The sequence below is a fragment of the Phoenix dactylifera genome, chromosome 12, assembly GCF_051530095.1.
Source record: "Phoenix dactylifera cultivar Ajwa chromosome 12, Ajwa_hap1_PhDact_Kaust_v1.1, whole genome shotgun sequence".
In the NCBI taxonomy this organism is placed as follows: Eukaryota; Viridiplantae; Streptophyta; class Magnoliopsida; order Arecales; family Arecaceae; genus Phoenix; species Phoenix dactylifera.
The window spans coordinates 20,131,447-20,149,166 of NC_143201.1; the positions used below are offsets into that span (position 1 = coordinate 20,131,447).

At 38.4% G+C, this 17,720-nt stretch overlaps 1 protein-coding gene across 1 annotated transcript; it reads left to right on the forward strand.

Moving 5' to 3' along the window:
• Positions 1–330: 330 nt before the first annotated feature.
• LOC103701765 (Protein phosphatase 2C family protein) lies at positions 331–13,795 on the forward strand. Its single transcript, XM_008783934.5, has 6 exons — positions 331–574; positions 678–844; positions 3,712–3,954; positions 4,564–4,846; positions 12,965–13,119; positions 13,207–13,795. Exons 2-6 carry the CDS (start codon positions 806–808, stop codon positions 13,345–13,347), a joined length of 861 nt encoding a protein of 286 aa, XP_008782156.3. The 5' UTR covers positions 331–574; positions 678–805; the 3' UTR covers positions 13,348–13,795.
• Positions 13,796–17,720: the final 3,925 nt, after the last annotated feature.

Genomic DNA, 17,720 nt, shown 5'->3' on the forward strand with positions numbered 1-17,720 from the left:
TTATGTGGGTAATATTTGAAAATTTTCTCCAATATAACCCCTTAAATCTAATAATGATTTTTTTTTAAAAAATAAAAAATAAATTGTGGGACACAGATCTCATCTCATTAGGGGCTTCAAAAAAAGAAGAGGTGTGGCCCATCGACAAGGTCCCTCGTGCGTGGATGGGCATCCCCAGAAGAAAATATAAAAAGGTGGGCCACTGAGGTCAAACAGAAGTCAACCACTTATTTTGTCCATCATGACAGAGGACAGCACGGGTATTATGACTCTCAGAAAGGGGATGGTGGGGCATCCCCCAATAAATTCCCCTCCCACTCGGGTCATCCCATCCGTGTCATTACTATGCAGCAAAGTCAACACGGGGAAGCCCTTCCTCTGTGGCAGCCGTGCTCTCTTTTATTTTATTAGTTTCTTTTATCTTTCTTCTTTACATCCTTGGAGGACTTGTTCAACTCTTATAATCCGCCTGATTGCTTTTCCTCTGGCCCAAAAAAATCTCTCCTTTCTTTTTAAACTCGTCATATCGATCAAAAAGAGAGTAAGGAATCTTTGAACAGACTCTTCTTCTGAGGTAAGACGGATTTTGGATTCCAAAATTGTCTTTTTTGGCTTTTGATTGCTTATTTTGGTGGGGGATTCAATTTTGGTGATCGGGTTTGGGTTTGGCGACGCAGGGAGGAGATTTCTGTGAGAAAGTTGGGATTTTGCGGAGTCATTCGTGGTCAAAATCGCATCTTGGGGGTCGGAAGGAGGAATAGATGCGGAGAATTTAGCGGGAGGGGCAGAGGAACAAGAGGATTATATGGATAAATTATGCTGCTTCGGGGGCTCCTGCTCTCGGGTGAGAGAAGATTTGATCTATTTCCTTGTTTATCGATATTTTCCCCTTTTCGATGCTTCTTTTGAGTGAGCTTTTTGATTTCTGCTCTCCGTTTTGCTGCTCTTATTGGTGATTGGATTTGGGTACCTCTGTTCCGTGTGGTGTTGATTTGGTGCTATGAGATTAATAGGAAACTCTGTTTCTGATTTTTTCTGACTATTTTGTTGATTGGTAGAGGAAAAAATTAGAAACAAAATAGTTAAATCTGAAGTTTAATCATGAAGAGTTGATTAAGTCTTCTATTCTAGGGTTGTTGAACATTTGATGCAACTCAACTCAACTAAGCCTTAATCCAAACTACTTGGGGTCAGCTTGTCGAACATTCGATCTTCATTAATATTTCCCCTTTCATTTTAGCCTGATATATATATATATATATGTGTGTGTGTGTGTGTGTGTGTTGGATTCTCTATTCTGTTTCCAAGTGTCATTTTTAGTTTTTTTAGTATATAGAGAATATGCATATGCTCAGTGAATTAGATTAGGCTTAGTTGGTTACATCAATTGCTAGTGTTTCCTTTTCTTAGTATTCTATTTCTTTTTCTAATTTAAATTGGGGATATAGTAAGATAATAGGCCTGACATTCTTAAGCTGGCGAGATAGCAGGGGATTTACTAAGGTGTATTTGGTAAAACTCATGGTTGCTGCCTTAACTGAATAGTGAGGAATAAATTTGTTTTGTTCCACAACAAGCTTACTTATTGAAACCAAGAACAAGGATAAATCTTTGTATTATAAGAACAAAAGTAAGGAGAAAACCAACATTGACAAAACTATGAACATAATTTATGGGTATGGTTGCCTCTATGTGGCTAGACCAGCTGTCAATTCAAAGAAACTCTAATGACAAGTCCCACTCAAACAAATAAGAAAACTCAAACCAAGATATGTAATTATTCAAGTTTTGCTCAACTATTGAGGGACATAAGGACAAACAAACTGAAAATTATAAAATAAAAGTTTTGGAGCTCATAGTTAGCTTCAAAATTAGTACATGCATGGGAGTTCACATTATGAGTTATACCTCCGAGAAGGAATTCAGATTTTCTACCAAGCTTGCAGCCTTAGCCACATGGATTGATGTTTTTGCATCTAGTTATGCCTCCAAAAGATCAATTAACTTTTTACCAAAATGTTGGAAACAGTTAAGCACCTTAAATGAAGCCTATCCTTAATGCTCGTTTGCTAACTTGTTTGCTAATTTTGCTTAAAACTCTTCCTTGAGTCTTAGAAACCCCAGAATATATGAAGCATGTGACACCTTGAAGATTTTGCAACTTGGACACTTTGAAGAAAGACTAACCATTGCCTCTGGAAGGATCACCAGATGAACTTTTGAACAATATATTGAAAAACCTTGGGACAGTTGCATTATGACTTTCATGGGAACATCAACCTCTTGGTGATTCTAATCCACAAAATTTTCCTGATTCCTTTCATTATGTAAAATCAATCCTCATCATAGATGAATGATGAGGGATCCCATTTTCCATGCTATGGCTCCTTTTGACATTGTTCTTCAAATCATGAAAGCCCTTAGTCCTTACCTTGTTGTATATAATTAGATTATAAAATCCAAAAAGACTGAAGAAAATTGAAATTTTACCTCGTGAGAACTTGGGGATTTAAACGGATTGCTGACTGCGTTGGCCTTTGCTAGTGGCTTCATTTTTGTTCTATATCCTGGATTGCGATCTTATGATTTAATGTTTTGTTTTAGATATTGCGGAAGCATATTCTTGATAGCTCTGCAAATCCAAGAATCATTAGTGGCTTACAGTTGCACAAATCGTCTTGGTAGAAAGGCTAATCCTTTTGCCATTTCTATTTCTCTTATTGATTCCTACATAAATGGCGATGTTAATGACCATATTGACAACAAACCTGCTGGTTGATTTGAATTAGGGAAGAACATAAAGCTAAAAATCAAATAAAAAAATTACTAAATAATCATTTCCTAAGGGTTAATTTGATTATTAGTGCAGAGAATTAAGCTTTTTGATGATGTTTTGCCTTCATAGATAGCCAACAAAATTGCTACTAAACTGACCATGCTACTTGCTAAGAACTCCACTTCTAAGATAATCCAGATTAGACTTCTAGTTCTACTTAACTCTTTCTGAAACTATCTATTATTTACTTATAGTACTTCTAACTTGTTTGAAATCTTCTTACAAAAAATACTTTAAAAGAAAATTCTTCAGTAGAAAACATTAATTAAAATCATATATTGAATATTTCATTAGTTCTGTCATGATCCTTTAGCCCACTGTCATAAGATCATGATGATTAAACTGAAAGCTGTTCAACAGAAATTGGGACTTTGTGCATAAATTAGATCAGTAGATTGAAATATGCCTGTAGTAATTTGGCTACTTGGTATACATAAATACCCATGAGTGATGCAAATTCTACAACTAGTAAATATTCTGTTAATCTTGATTTTTGGATAATCATTTTGATCCTGAACATCATCTCTTTTATTTGCAAGATTTGGATTCTAATATAGCTTGTGAAACAATCTGAAGCTTATATTTGTTGTGCATTTGTTAGTCAGAATTAGAAGTAGAAATTATCATTATTTTTTCTTCTGGAATATGTTTTGCAGAATGTAAATTAATAATCAGTGTTGCTGACTCATTTCCAGGTTCTTAGAACTCGTAGTGCAGAATACCTTTGTTATAGTTTTAACCAGATCCTAGTCAGCTTCTGGTTTTGCATTGGCTGATTTGTATAGTTTAAGTTGTAAAATTTGTTGCTGTATGAAATAAAGGTAGCATATTTATCCCTCTGAGGACGAAGCCTGAAATTAGATTCTGCTATATAGTTTGCAGGTCATTCTTCAGGTGATGCCGGTAAAGGGAAAAGCTGTCAAGGCCGCATAAAAATTACATATGGATTTAGCCTTGTAAAGGGAAAAGCTAGTCATCCAATGGAGGATTATCATGTCGCCAGATTTGTCCAGATGAGAGGGCAGGAGCTTGGGCTGTTTGCTATTTTTGATGGTCATTTGGGAGATAGCGTGCCTGCCTATTTGCAGAAGCATCTGTTTGCTAATATTCTGAAAGAGGTGTGTTGTTATTATCATATCTTATTTATTGTTTTCATCCATTTACATTATTTTTTTAATAAAATTTATTATTTTTTAATTCTTGATCTTTGATTATGCAATATAATTTTATAAAAGCCCTAAAATCATGAAAATGGAAACTTTGACGTTGAGTTGAATTTTCACAATTCACATCTGTCTCCTTATTAACTTATGCTTTTCCATTTTTGAACCGTCTCTTGTTAATGGCCGGATAACTCCTACAAACCTCAATCTCAAACTTCAATAATTTCTAAACAAAGTATACCGTACTGGCCTAAACCGGGCAGGGCGTACTGTACCGTACCGGTTCAGTACCAGTATCCAATACGGGTGGCGTACCGATACTTGGTATGCCAAAAAATTTGTACCATACCATACCAATATTGTGCTAGTGTGGCACTAGTACGGAGTCCGGTACCGAGACAACGAATCTTGTTTCTAAATATTGAAGAATTTAAAATTAAAAAACTCCAACTGCAGCCTCAGTATTTGTAGTTATCAGAGATGGATTAGCTGTTATTTCAGGGGAATAAATAATTTTTTTGGCACACAAAAGGTATAGCCTAATTTCTCTTTTCCGTATATCAGGAAGAATTTTGGACCCAGCCAGATAGAGCCATTTCAAAAGCCTATGAAAAGACTGACAAGGCAATTCTTTCACACAGTCCTGATATGGGACGAGGGGGTTCCACTGCTGTTACTGCAATTCTTGTAAACGGTAGGAAGTTATGGGTAGCCAATGTTGGCGATTCACGAGCAGTTCTTGCAAAAGGTGGAAAGGTGATACAATTGACAGTTGATCATGAACCAAGCACCGAGCGTGAGCGTGGGAGTATCGAGACAAGAGGTGGCTTTGTTTCAAACATGCCAGGTTTGCTTCAGCAGCCTTTATTTAAATCAATTTCTGATTATGTTTGTGTTCTTATATAGTGTTACATATCCATGCTTGTCGATAAAATGCCATCCTCTATTATTTTCGACGTGTGATCTGTTTCTGCTTGTCAATGCCTACGAGCATCTTCATTTATTAATTTTTGAGGGAAGTATCAATGCAGCTTCCAGAGAAGCATCTGTTCAGAACCTTGCAAATTTGTTGGTGGCAATAACTCCACAGATGAATTTTCACTTAATATAGAATTGTTTCACACTTTTCTCACGCTAGGCAAGACTGCTAGGATGTCATCAATAAATCAAAATTAGCATTTCTTATAAGAGATTGACTGAAACCTAACTTGCTCGTATATAACCCTTAATAGCATAATTGTCAATTCTCATATAGCATCATATGATTAGATATTTTGTTGAATATCCATGTATTACATTTACAAACTTTATCTCCAGGCTTGTGGTCAATCGTACTTCTGCATTTTGTTTGGTAGCCCAAAAGTGGATTATTGCTCATTGGTGACCATTCAACACATTCTCCCCAGGTTACATAGTAATGATAATCATATTCCATGTTCTTTTTAAAAAGGCTCCGTAGAAGAGATAGAGTAGCCTGCCATCTAGGACATATAATTTGTTGTGATTGTCTTTATGAGCTTCTTGAGATTGTACCATTGCCAGACCAACCATCACCATTAAATGTGGTTGTCTTGTTTAATACTTTACAAGTCAGAACCACCTGCAGGCGATGTGAACCACATCCTATTAACTAACCAGTTTACCCCAAGCGCTTAAGCTACTAGGGAAGGGGGTCAACAACATATATTAGGCTTAACACACCTTCACATGTGTAGCCCGGACCAGGCATGTGGGGAGACCATATTGACTGGAATGAGTTAAGATAAACTGGAATAAGTGAAGATAATAACTGGATTAATTAAATAAATAATGGGGGGAAGGGGATTCGAACTCACGACCTCTAGTAAAGCTTGAGCTCAGATACATGTTAACCAACCAATTTACTAATAGGGAAAGGATCGACAATGAATGTCAGGCTTAACACGTCCTTCCCCACTTGAGATGTGGATTGTGCCTGACTTACTTGCAGTATGCACTTTAAAAGTGAGGCCTACATGGTTCAAGATGCATGTAGATGAAAGCTTTCATCTATGCACTCATGTTGGTGTAGCACCATTTTATTTATTATTTTTATAAACTTGATGGGAGAAAATATCTCATGTTATCTTTCTTTTATTTATTTCTTATTTAGTAGGCATCCTAATTCGGTTAAATAGAAAGTAATTGAAGGGGACTGTCAAGCCTGTTTGAAGGGTATTATAGTTGGCTGGGAACAAGTCATTGATTTTTCCCCATATAGCAGAGTTAAAGAAAGCCATGTCCAGCTTGTTTCCCTAATCTCTTCATTCTCTCTTTAGTTTTTCCTCTCTTCCTCTCTATAATTCTTTTCCTTCTCTGAAAAAAAAAATCATCCTTCATTGGCATTTACTGCAACTGCAAACAGCATCTCCATAGATACTCAGAATCTGACCTTTTTCTCACTGCTGCTGCTTTACTTTATGCCCAACTGATTGCTCAATATTCTTTGGAGTCCTAAATACATTCAGGAACCCTGAAATCTTTATTTTTCCTTCTTTCAACTGCTACAACACTAAACCTGTCTGCATTATGAAAACCTGCGCACAGGCGCACAGCACCCTACATTTTTCAACATAAACCAGTAGAGACCCTTTGAACCCTGACCCAGTGCCTTTTAACCCTAGTTTATCATTTCCAATATTAAACCCCCTTCCTTAAATCTCTAAAGTAACCCTTTTACCTTCTCGTTTCTCTTTAGTCTGAATATCTATTCCATTCTGTCCTTAAATTATTTTCTGGACAGCATACCGATAGAACCTGTAAAGTTTAAACCCTATTAATCACTTGTATTTGCTTATCCATCTCTCCATCAAGGTTCCAATCAGTTGGTGGATACAGGAGTTTCACGCTTAACACTCCATCTAGAATTGGGCATCTTTAGTGACTGGTGAGCTTTCGCTTCATTAACAGTTCCTAAAGTTGACCTGATTCTTATTTTTCCATTTTGTATCCAACTTTCTCACCTACATTCTTCACCACCACCACCACCACCATGACCAAAAAGGAGCCTCTTATAGTGCTTTCTGATACATGTTCTGTTTATGATGTAACCCATAAATAGTCTATGAGGATGGGCCTCTTTCCAATGACAGGGAACTAAATTTCAAACAATGCTAGATGAATGCAAATGGTGTCATGTACAGAAGGCTAAAGATTTTTTTTATTTTTATTTTGGAATGGAATATATGAAGAAAAAAGGTTGATCTAAGAATGAAAGTGCATCAGGAATGAGTATCAGGAAGTTAAAGACATCAGCAAGTAAAAGAAAAGGAACGTGCTGACACCCAAAATGGAGTAAAAAGGTTGATTTTCATCAGTCCTTGGAAAAATTGTTAAAGTTGAGAGTTTCTGACATGGGATGATCTTTAGTGAAGGGAGATAAGGTAAGATTTAAATGCTATTGAATATATTTTGTCAAACACGTTTTGGTGTATATGAAAAGAAACATTTAATAGGATGACTGAGATTAGGAGTTGAAAGATATTTGCTTTTTCACATTGCAATTACAAATTCAGCAATCCAACTTTTACCATCATTTGCCAAATCTTCTATAGTGATAAATGTGGAGATAGGAGAATTCGTAGATAGTCCTTAGTGTCAGAAAATCTTAACAAATGTCTGATTGGATAGCAACTTGGAGCTTATATATTTCACTATCACGAGGATTTTTTTTCTTGAAATGTGTCCTTGCCATCTTATTGCCATAATGTCATATTCTCTGCTTCCATTTGCTTCTATCTTGCCTCTCTGCTTCCATTAGCTTCTATCTTGCCTATCAATATGTGATTCTTTTTATTTTCCTAAATAAATGAGTGAAAATTGTAATTGTAGATTGGCCATCAATATTCTAGTTGAAATGTGTTGATTTTGAGGGAGAGTTTTGCAGATCAATAGGAAAACTTTGAGGTATTGTGCCATCTAGTAGAGTGGCAGTCAGGCCTATTTGTTTGCTGAATATTATTCATAACTGTCAATTAGATGAGCTGATATTTGGGAGGTTTCATGGAATGATATTGCGGTTTGGAAGTTGGAAGCAACTTTGGTATATTAGCGGACTGAATTGATTCAAGTTATGAGCACTGCCGATAGGGGAGGAGTTTAGCTTTTTGAGTATTCTTAGTCGATTAACATGCAGTAGAGTAGCCTAGATTTGGCTCCAAAAGAGGATAATTCATTAGTGAATTATTTTACCTTATTGTAGACTTCCTTCTTCGGTTCTTCCATTATACTTCATATCAACTTTGTGTTAAATATTACTGATTTTGTTCATGACCAGTTGACAACTTCACTAAAAGTTAGGAGATTAACTTGGGAATTGATTTTTGGAGTGTCTTATTTGCTCAAAAGATTATTGGAATGTCTTAAACTGTGAGGAAATTCCATCATATTATAGAGATTGACCTGAAACTGGTGATATTGGATATTCTTTCAACATACAAATTATGTAATTATAATTTTTTGATTGGAAAGAAAATAACTCTATTACAAGTGGAAAATGATGATGGCAATGCAACCTTTCTTGTTGAGTACATGGAACCCAGATACAAGATTTAAAGTATTTTATATGCCTATTGGATTATTGGCACATACTAATGGCAAAGTAGGATTTATGAAGCTAACCACAAAATAGATGGTCAGGTCTTGTTGTTATTATAAGTAATTGATGATATATAAGTAATTTACAATAACTATTTACACCTATGAATGGTTAAGGAAAGAACTTCTTTTAATAAGAATTAATTTAGGAAGAGAAGGGGCAAGATCTTCAACAACAATTTGTCAACAATAATATGTTTCCTTATACTAAATCTTTTAAAGAAGGAAACCAATGGGGAAAGTATTATTATTAAGTATAGGAAGAAAGATTTCGATAAACAATTCATCAGAACAGGATATGGTCTTTTGGAAAGGAAGACTGAATTATTTAAATTTGACATCAATTGATGCATCAATAACTCGACATAAGCCTTAGGTGGGAGTAATAAGAAGTGATTAATGACATTCTATTTTATGGACTTGCTGTTTTGTATGAACTAAGGGAAAAGTAGGATCCAAAATGCTAACACCAAATTGATAGATAATGCTTTCTGAAAACACAAACCCTGTCAAATGCCATTACTGCAATATTGGAGGCACTTTTTCTATTTATTGTGGAAAAAGGATCCATGAACATGTAAGGTTTAAAGTTTTGTTTTTAGGTTTTTGAACTTGAGTGGTGATGTTTCAGAGTACTTTAGCAATTGGCTTTGGATTCTTTTTTTTCTCATGAATCTTAGCTAGGTTAGATTCGCTTGCTTATAGCAAATTAGATGTAGAGCTTTTGCATATAATAATTACTGTTTGCATACATGAAAAATTACTATTGAAAGACACCATTAAGCATTATCTAGAGAACCCCAGTCAATTTTTTGAAAGGATAGCATTGAAGGAAAGTGTTTTAGAGTTACTGTATTGCAGAAAGGAAAGAGGATTTTGGGTTAATGTGCATATAATTGGTAAAAAGCTAGCACAGTATACTCTCTGGAGGAACCTGAGGCTTGTAAAGAGACTGAAATTCATCCTTTTTTCTATAGCATGCACCTGATGCCCTCCTTTTCCCAAGCCTACTCTGCATTATTGTCTTGAATAGCTTTGCCAACCAATTTCTAGCATATGCCTATGTGATCTTGATAATATCTTAGAATTTTGTCAATGATATACCACAACTTAGCATGCTTTTCTTTTCTATTCTTTTATTTAAGAGGGTATAAAAGTGTATTTAATAAATTTCAGGAATTCCTTGGACTCTTCGGAATCATTTTCGGTTCCTTCTTTTGAGATTTGCTTTCATGGTCTAAAAGGCTCAAAGAGAAGAATACTTCCAAATTTCAGGAACAATCTTAGAATTTTCTAAACCTGGCTAAAAGGAAAACAATTTTCTTTATGCTTTAGGCTTCTCATTTCACCAAAATTTCTCCACCATCTCAAAGTAGCATTCAGGCTTATATGATTTATAAGGTTGTTCGATGATGTTTTAAAACCAAACTGCACTAATAGTCTAATCATGTACTTATGGAATCTTCATTATGCCTTGTAGCCTTCTGATGTAACTCTTACTCTACAATGCACGACATAACATTGAGCATGGCTGACATATGCTTGTGCATAAAGCTGCCTTCCCTTGACAAAGCACCCCCACATTACATCCCACACTCCATCATCTCTATCCTATACATTTTTCTAAATAGTGCTACCTCATGAGGCCTTCACATTATAAAAAGAATTGCTTTCACTCCTCTTCTTAATTTGTCATGTTCCACTCTGTATAAGCAAAATAATCCATTTATGAGCTTCTGCCGTTCTGCTCAGTGCTCATGCTTTGCATGTGATGTGTCTTGTGGCTTAACATTTTTCTTGAGTGAGCAACGTGATCATTGTTTTGACCTCCCAAGTGGTAAGCAAATTCTTGTAATAATTTCTTGATTTGTCATGCCTTCACTAGAGACAATTTGCTACATTCTTTTTCACTGTATTTGGTTTTGTTCCCCTAGTGTGCTTGCAATCTTTGCTCCCTCGCCTGTCTAATACGCATTGATGAAGTTTATGTTAAAGGAACTAATGGATTAGTTCCTTGAACATAAAACACTGCCTCCTTGACCAGTTGACCCACAAAGTCACTCTTTCTTTCTTTCTTTCTTTTTAAATCTATGCCCTAGTCTCAAAAAAAATCTTCTATATCGGCTTGCACCTCATCCATTAGTGCTTGTGGTTTTACATATAGGCTTCTAGCTAGGCCATCAAACCTCAAAGTATGCTGAAGTTGTGTCACGGAATTGATGCCTTAAATGTGAGACTAGTTCCTCAAATGTAATCACCACTTCCTTCCCATAATGTTACTCTAGTTTCTCACTTAATCCCAAGCTACTTATGTGTAGGTCCTAATCCTTCATTAATTTTTTATCACCCCTTTTGCATCTACTTCATTCCTTGACACTTCCATCTGAGTGGAGGTTACTTATTTGAATAACACCACATTAACAATCCTTGAATGTTACAGCTTCCTTGTGCTCAATATTCTTTAACCATACTGAACTTCTGTTCTATGGTGCCTCCCCTCCCAAGCAACATCCCTACATGAGGTTGTAATCTTGCCACCATGCATCATGGATTTATCAATCTCCACCCTTTCGGTGATCCCATGAAATTTAACTTCTCCGAAAAGATATTCTAGATTGTCATTGAATGCGAGGATCCTGAGCATCAATCTAATTTAACCATTTCATCCCTTAATGCAGCTTTCGCGCCCCTTAGTCATCGAGGTGCTGACTTCAATCATGCCCATGGAACTGGTACCCTAACTAGTTTATGTTTACGCACATTTTCAAGCACGATATATCCCATCCGGCAACTTGTTTGGCCTTATAAATGTAGCAAACCTCCAATTGAGCTAGAGAGAGACTTTGCCCTGGATAACTTACTACTTTTAACAACTGGTTATGTTTTCCTAGCATTTATACACCACTGTGCCAACTTCATGGGTGTTCACTTGCTTGCACAATTGTGACCCTGCTTCTGACACATGGATGTATTTGAGTGCTTCTTGACTAAGTGCAGTATCATAGGCACTGCTCTAGCACTGATACCTTTATGCCACAACACAGAAATTTACACAGGTTGCACTATGCAATGTGTATCATGTCCTTTTCAAAGCGCACTTGAATGAAAAGTGTTTTGCTAAATTAACAACCTATGCTTTGGTGAAGGACTTGATGATGTCTAAGAAAATTAGAAACCAATTACTCTACATGCGTCAATGCTTAAAATTAGAGATTTCTAAATGATGACATGGAATCTGTTCTGGAAACATGATCCTACTCCCATCCTTGGGCCACTTTGAACCGTAAAAGCTCGAGACGCTGAAGTTCATTGTTTCCTCCTTTGAATCTTGTTCCACTCTTGGTTTCTAAGATAGATTGCTACTATATGCTTACTGCAATTCTCTATTTGCACCTAATTACTTCAGGAATACTTGTGGATGGGTTTTCATAAACCACTAGTAGGATCTAATACATATCTACTGCTTTTCTGTGCTTCCATAGACTGTTTCGTGGAAAGACGCCAAGCTTGCATGCATCAGGAAGGGCATTTTTGAAGTCTTACCTTCTGATTTTCAGTGGTTAGAAGTTTGTTAACCACTGCAACTTAGGATAGATACCATGTAGCTTTGAAAATTGATAGACTCAAGTTGGCTATCAGTAGGTTTTTATCTATGTGCCTGGTTGCATAGGTCTCTCTTATGACTATAGAAAAATGTCAGTTCTGCGTTTTGTGCTTGAGAAAAGATGCTTTATCAGACAATCTGGCGGAATAAATGATGCATGGAACTTTGTTCTGATGATTGTTTTGATATACTTCATGCATCTTTTCTGATTACCATCCATTAGCAAATATAGTGGTTTCTCCTGTTTAGAAGTCCTATTTACTTTATTAAAATCAATCTTATCTTTACTTTACAAACATTACTGTTGTCTTATTGACACGATCATGGACATTTGAGAGATAATATTTTTGAAGATATAATCGGATATTTGTTTCATATTTAAATCTATAGCATATCTTTTACCTTTGTGGATATTTTGTCTTTAATCTGTATCTAAACTAGCTTCCTCGAAAGAATGCATACTATATGCTGTATGGCTTCTTTGTAGAAAGCATATGTGGCATGCCTTAATTCATATTGATATTGTTAAATCTTTAAATGAAATAAAAGCTTTATCCATGTAATAAAGCACTTATTTCATAAAAAGGTAGCTTTTCTCTTTTCCTCCTTGAAGTGTTCAGCCAAAATATTCACCTGAATTTGAAAAATATTTTTGTAGATGTGTATCTTTTGCTTCTTACCTTCGTCTTCATTTCACAAAGATTCATGTTAATACCGTACATAGGCTGATATTCATCTCTTTATCAGGAGATGTCCCAAGAGTTAACGGCCAATTAGCTGTTTCCCGTGCTTTTGGGGACAAGAGCCTCAAGTCGCATCTGCGGTCAGATCCAGACATACACCCTGAAGATATTACTGCTGATGCTGAATTACTTATCCTTGCAAGTGATGGCCTCTGGAAGGTTTGCTTCCAAAAGCCCCGGGCCTTCTCTAGTTTACTCATTTTATCAATATAAACCATATTTCTTCTGTAAATTTAATTCTGTTAGGTCATGAGAAATGAAGAGGCTGTTGATATCGCTCAAAAGATTAAGGACCCGCAAGCAGCAGCGAGGCAGTTAACAACTGAAGCAGTGAATAGAGACAGCAAAGATGATATTTCATGCATTGTTGTCCGGCTGAAAGCATAGAAAATAGTTGATTCTTTCAGATGATGGTCTCTCCGAGGTCTCTCCATTGTTCGAGAGAAGTCATCTATAGGTGGCTAGTAGCAGCATAAAGTTGAGTTGGTCATGTCCAATGAAGCCGGCAGAGGAATACCAAATGCTGGAGTACAAAAATTAGTTCTCGCACCCTTCTCGCTTATCTTGTATATGCTTTCATCCTTAATTAGTTATTAGCTGAGTGTGATATTGTTTGATTCCTTTAATGGATTAGTTAATCAAAGTGTCCCTTGCCTTCAACTGTGTGGTGACAAGAAGCCTTCTGGGACAGGAGGATTTATTTAGCATAATTGTTGGTGGTATTGCTTGCATTTTTCTTTCTTTCTTTTTGTTTCCTTTATTTTGTTTTAAGCTACAGTAAAAGCCAGATTGTGTTGATGAAATGCAACTGCTTATTTTGCTGATGATTTCCAAATGATGCAGCTGCTCCCGGTTTCTGTATCTCCTAATTACCTCTTGATATGGAGCTCTTGTAAATCAAAGATTGCCGGCCATGTTACACCATAGATAAAGCTCGTTTTGGCTGCCTGGGCGCTTAGTCGCCACTTCAACTTTACTGCACTACGAGACACACGTCTTGTCTCATCTTCTTCGTCATGATGGGCCAATCAAAGCTTGTCATGAAGCTAGGACCATCCTGTTAAAATCTGCCATATGGCTAACCTGGGAGTGCTTCGAATTTCAGAAGATAAATACAGGCAAAACATCTGTGCGTAACCTTCAGAAGATGCAATGAGCTATGAAAAACGGTCAATCTGTATATCCAAACTTTTCGACGACGTGCATCGATTTTTGTGCCCTAGTGTTGGAGTTTTGCTGCTCTCGTAATATCTTTGTTATTCCCTAAGAGTGTTTGACTTAGAAATTAGAAATTAGAGGGTCCTCCTGGCGACACTCTCCGATAAGAAATTTTTTTCGTTTTTGATATTTTAGATCTGATCCAGTATTAGAGCGAAGGTCTGGGCACAGTTTTTTCTTCCCTATACTATCTCTAGAGCACTGTGTTGGAGCCATCGCCGTCCGTGCACAGCGACCGCTGTCTTGCTACTGTGGCCCATAACAATTTTTTTCTGACCTTTAAAGTTTGAACAGCCCATTAAACCCTCGTTTTCATTGGGCCGATTTCCAGCGGCAGAACCGGGGAAACACCTCGAATCGAAGCGAGAAATCTCGAAGGCGCTCTTCCCGCCTCCTCGAGAACAACGGCCAAAATGCAGCGGGGAGGCATCGTGGCCGTTTGATTTCGCGCGAGGATGTGGAGGAGGGAAATCGGAGATTGAGATGGACGGCTCGACCAAGTGGTGGAGCCAGCTAGCCAGAACGCTTGTACGAAACTCAAAGCAACCTCAAGCCTAGGCCAAGGCAAGATGGCAGGAGCATGGTAAAGAGGGGGCTGCCGACGGCCAAACAAGAAAAACATACATTTTTCTCAAAAAGCTAAGGAGGCATCAGGCATGCATATGTACTTTGAGTTGATGAAGCATCAGGTTTTGCCCATAGCGTTCCATGTACATCTCAAATGACTAAGATAATACATGCTATTGTGGTCCTAAAATGAAATTATTGTGTATGCTTTATATCCATATATATTTTAAAATATTATATATACATATATATATATTGCTAAATTTTGATTTGCTTTTCTATTTATTTAGAACAAATATGGATACAATTTGCGTGCCTGAAATATATATATCCACGGACAAAGAAGATAAGGATATATACACACACACATTTGATCTTAGTCCTAACTAATAATCATTGTTTTGGCCTTTTTTTCAATATTTACATTGTTATCATGTTCTAAATTCAATTTTTGTGCTTATTAAGAATATTTTATTCACTGGCTAAATGACACAACAAAATAACATCTTATCAGTGTTGTGACGGGTAGTTCGAAGCAATTATTATTTTATCCAATAATTTTATTAGAGGTTTAATTGATTTTTATTATAGCGTTAAGATGGGGTTCAAGAGAGTCTGTTGTTGTTAGAATATATCCATGATCTGAAACAATGTGTATTTGGATCTATTCTTAATTTGAAAGAGTATGCATTTTAGGTCCACTGCCTCAAACCTAATCCACCGCCTCCTCGAAATTTTTAGTTTTTTTTACTAGAAATATCTATTTAAAGAAAAAGAGTCATGTAGGTGAAGAGTCCGATCCAAATTATGCTAAGGTGGGCCTCATATTATAAATAGAGACTATGTACCTTATTTTTTAATCATTAATGAAAGATAATGGGACTTAAAGCTCTATTTTCGAAATTTCTCCATCTTCTTCTAGTTTTGTTTTGAGAAATTCAAGTTGCGCAGGTTGAAGAAAATTTTCTTTCTCTTCGATCGGATCATAGCCCATCTCACCTCAAGAGGTCAAAGCTGTTGCTGGAAATTGGACCCGGGGGCCGCCGCGAAGCCGGAGAAGGAGGAGCTCCGCTGCTGCAGGGGGCGGACGGCGGTGCGCCGGCTTGCTGCGTCCTCCGCCGCGGGGGGTGTGCGAGTCCGAAGAGGGGTGGTGCGTCCAGTCCTGTCCTGTCCTGCAAAAAAGCCGGTGGCCGGGCTCCCCGGCGCCGGCCCTCCGATGCCTAAGTCAGAGGGGGCCAGTATATGGAGAGAGCAGGGAAGAGAGTATGTGGAGAAGACAAAGAGAATATTGTGTTCAATTGTGTCTGTGCTGTTTTCTTCCTTTTTCCCCCGGTCTAGGAGGGTTCTCTCCAGCTCCGGGTTTTTCCTCTTGTTTTTGGTCCTCCCTCCCTTTTCCCCCCAGGTTTCCTTTTATAGGAGGATTTTTGTTACCTGGGAGGTGACAGGAGGTTTGTCCTGTTTTGTAATAATTGGGCACGATTTGGCCCATTAATGGCGTAATGGAGAACGGGAACGGATCAGACCGGAATCAGGGAGTTGTCACGGTCGATCGGACCTGTTGAAGTGGTTGAACCGCCGGCTGTGGTGGGCCTGGGGTCCGTGGATGGTAAGTGCATTTATTACCGAATGAACCGGCGGTCAGGGAGAGCCATACGTTCTGATGGTTCAGTGATCCGGAGATCGTCTTGGGCCGTGTTCATTAAATGACTGAGTGCATCGGAGACTTGAGAGAGTCTCGTGCATTAATGGCAGGTCGTGCCGAATACCTGCGAAGATCTTATGCCTTGATGGCTTGGAGATAGTGGCAGGTTATAGTGGAGTTGTCAGGTCCCTTAGAGGGTTAGGTGGAAATTGGATATTTGGCTAAGGCATGGGCTCGGCCTGCTGTGCTCGGCCTTCTGGTCTCGGCTCTCTGGTCTCGGCCTTCTGGTCTCGGCTCTCTGGTCTCGGCTCTCTGGTCTCGGCCTTCTGGTCTCGGCCTTCTGGTCTCGGCTCTCTGGTCTATGAGCTCGAGAGCGGAAGAGCCCGATCACTTAGGATGAGCTTGAGAGCGGAAGAGCCCGATCACTTAGGATGAGCTCGAGAGCGGAAGAGCCCGATCACTTAGGATGAGCTCGAGAGCGGAAGAGCTCGATCACTTAGGATGAGCTCGAGCTTGCTGATGGATTTGGGTGCTATAATTACATTTGTGGGGTGGTCCATTTTTCCACCAACACTACCCCCCGACTTCCGAGTCCGAGCTGCTTTTTGGCTCGGGCAAAGGAAGTAGTTCAGTCATCGATCGTCCTGGTGCTGTGAGCGTTCTTACACCAAGGCGACTGAAGACGCTTTTTCTGCTCGGAGTCCGTTCTTTGGGGACGTCGGCAGAGAAGAATCCAAGTAAAGATAAATGAGAATGTAAAGACATTAAATGAATGGGTACCTTGTACCGTGTGCGTCCTTGCGCCGAGGCGACTGAAGACGCTTCTCTGCTCGGACTCCGTTCTTTGGGGACGTCGGCAGAGAAATCCAAGAATAGGAAAGACAATGTAGAGACATTAATGTAGAAACATTAAGTAAATGGGTACCTCTCATGCAGTTGGAGTTAAGTGCTTCAGGTCGACTCAGCGGCCTTCTTTGGGTTGTGGTCGACTCAGCAGGGTGCCCCCACTCAGATCGGGGCGTGTTGTCGTAGGAGGCGTCGAATGGCGTTGAAAGGCGTCGAATGGCGTCGAAGTGTCGTCGAATGGCGTCGAAGTGTCGTCGAATGGCGTCGAATGGCGTCGAAGTGGCGTCGAATGGTGTTGGATGTCGTCGAAGTGTCGTCGAATCGGCGTCCCGAGCTTAGCCAGAGCATCATTGGAGACGCATACAGGAGACGGACTTCGTCCGTTTAGCGATCGTGCGCCCTATTCGGGGCGACGTTTGGTCGTTTTTTGGATTCTCCGACCTGGAAATAGATAAAATATTGAAATTATTTGAAGCCAAAGTGGCGT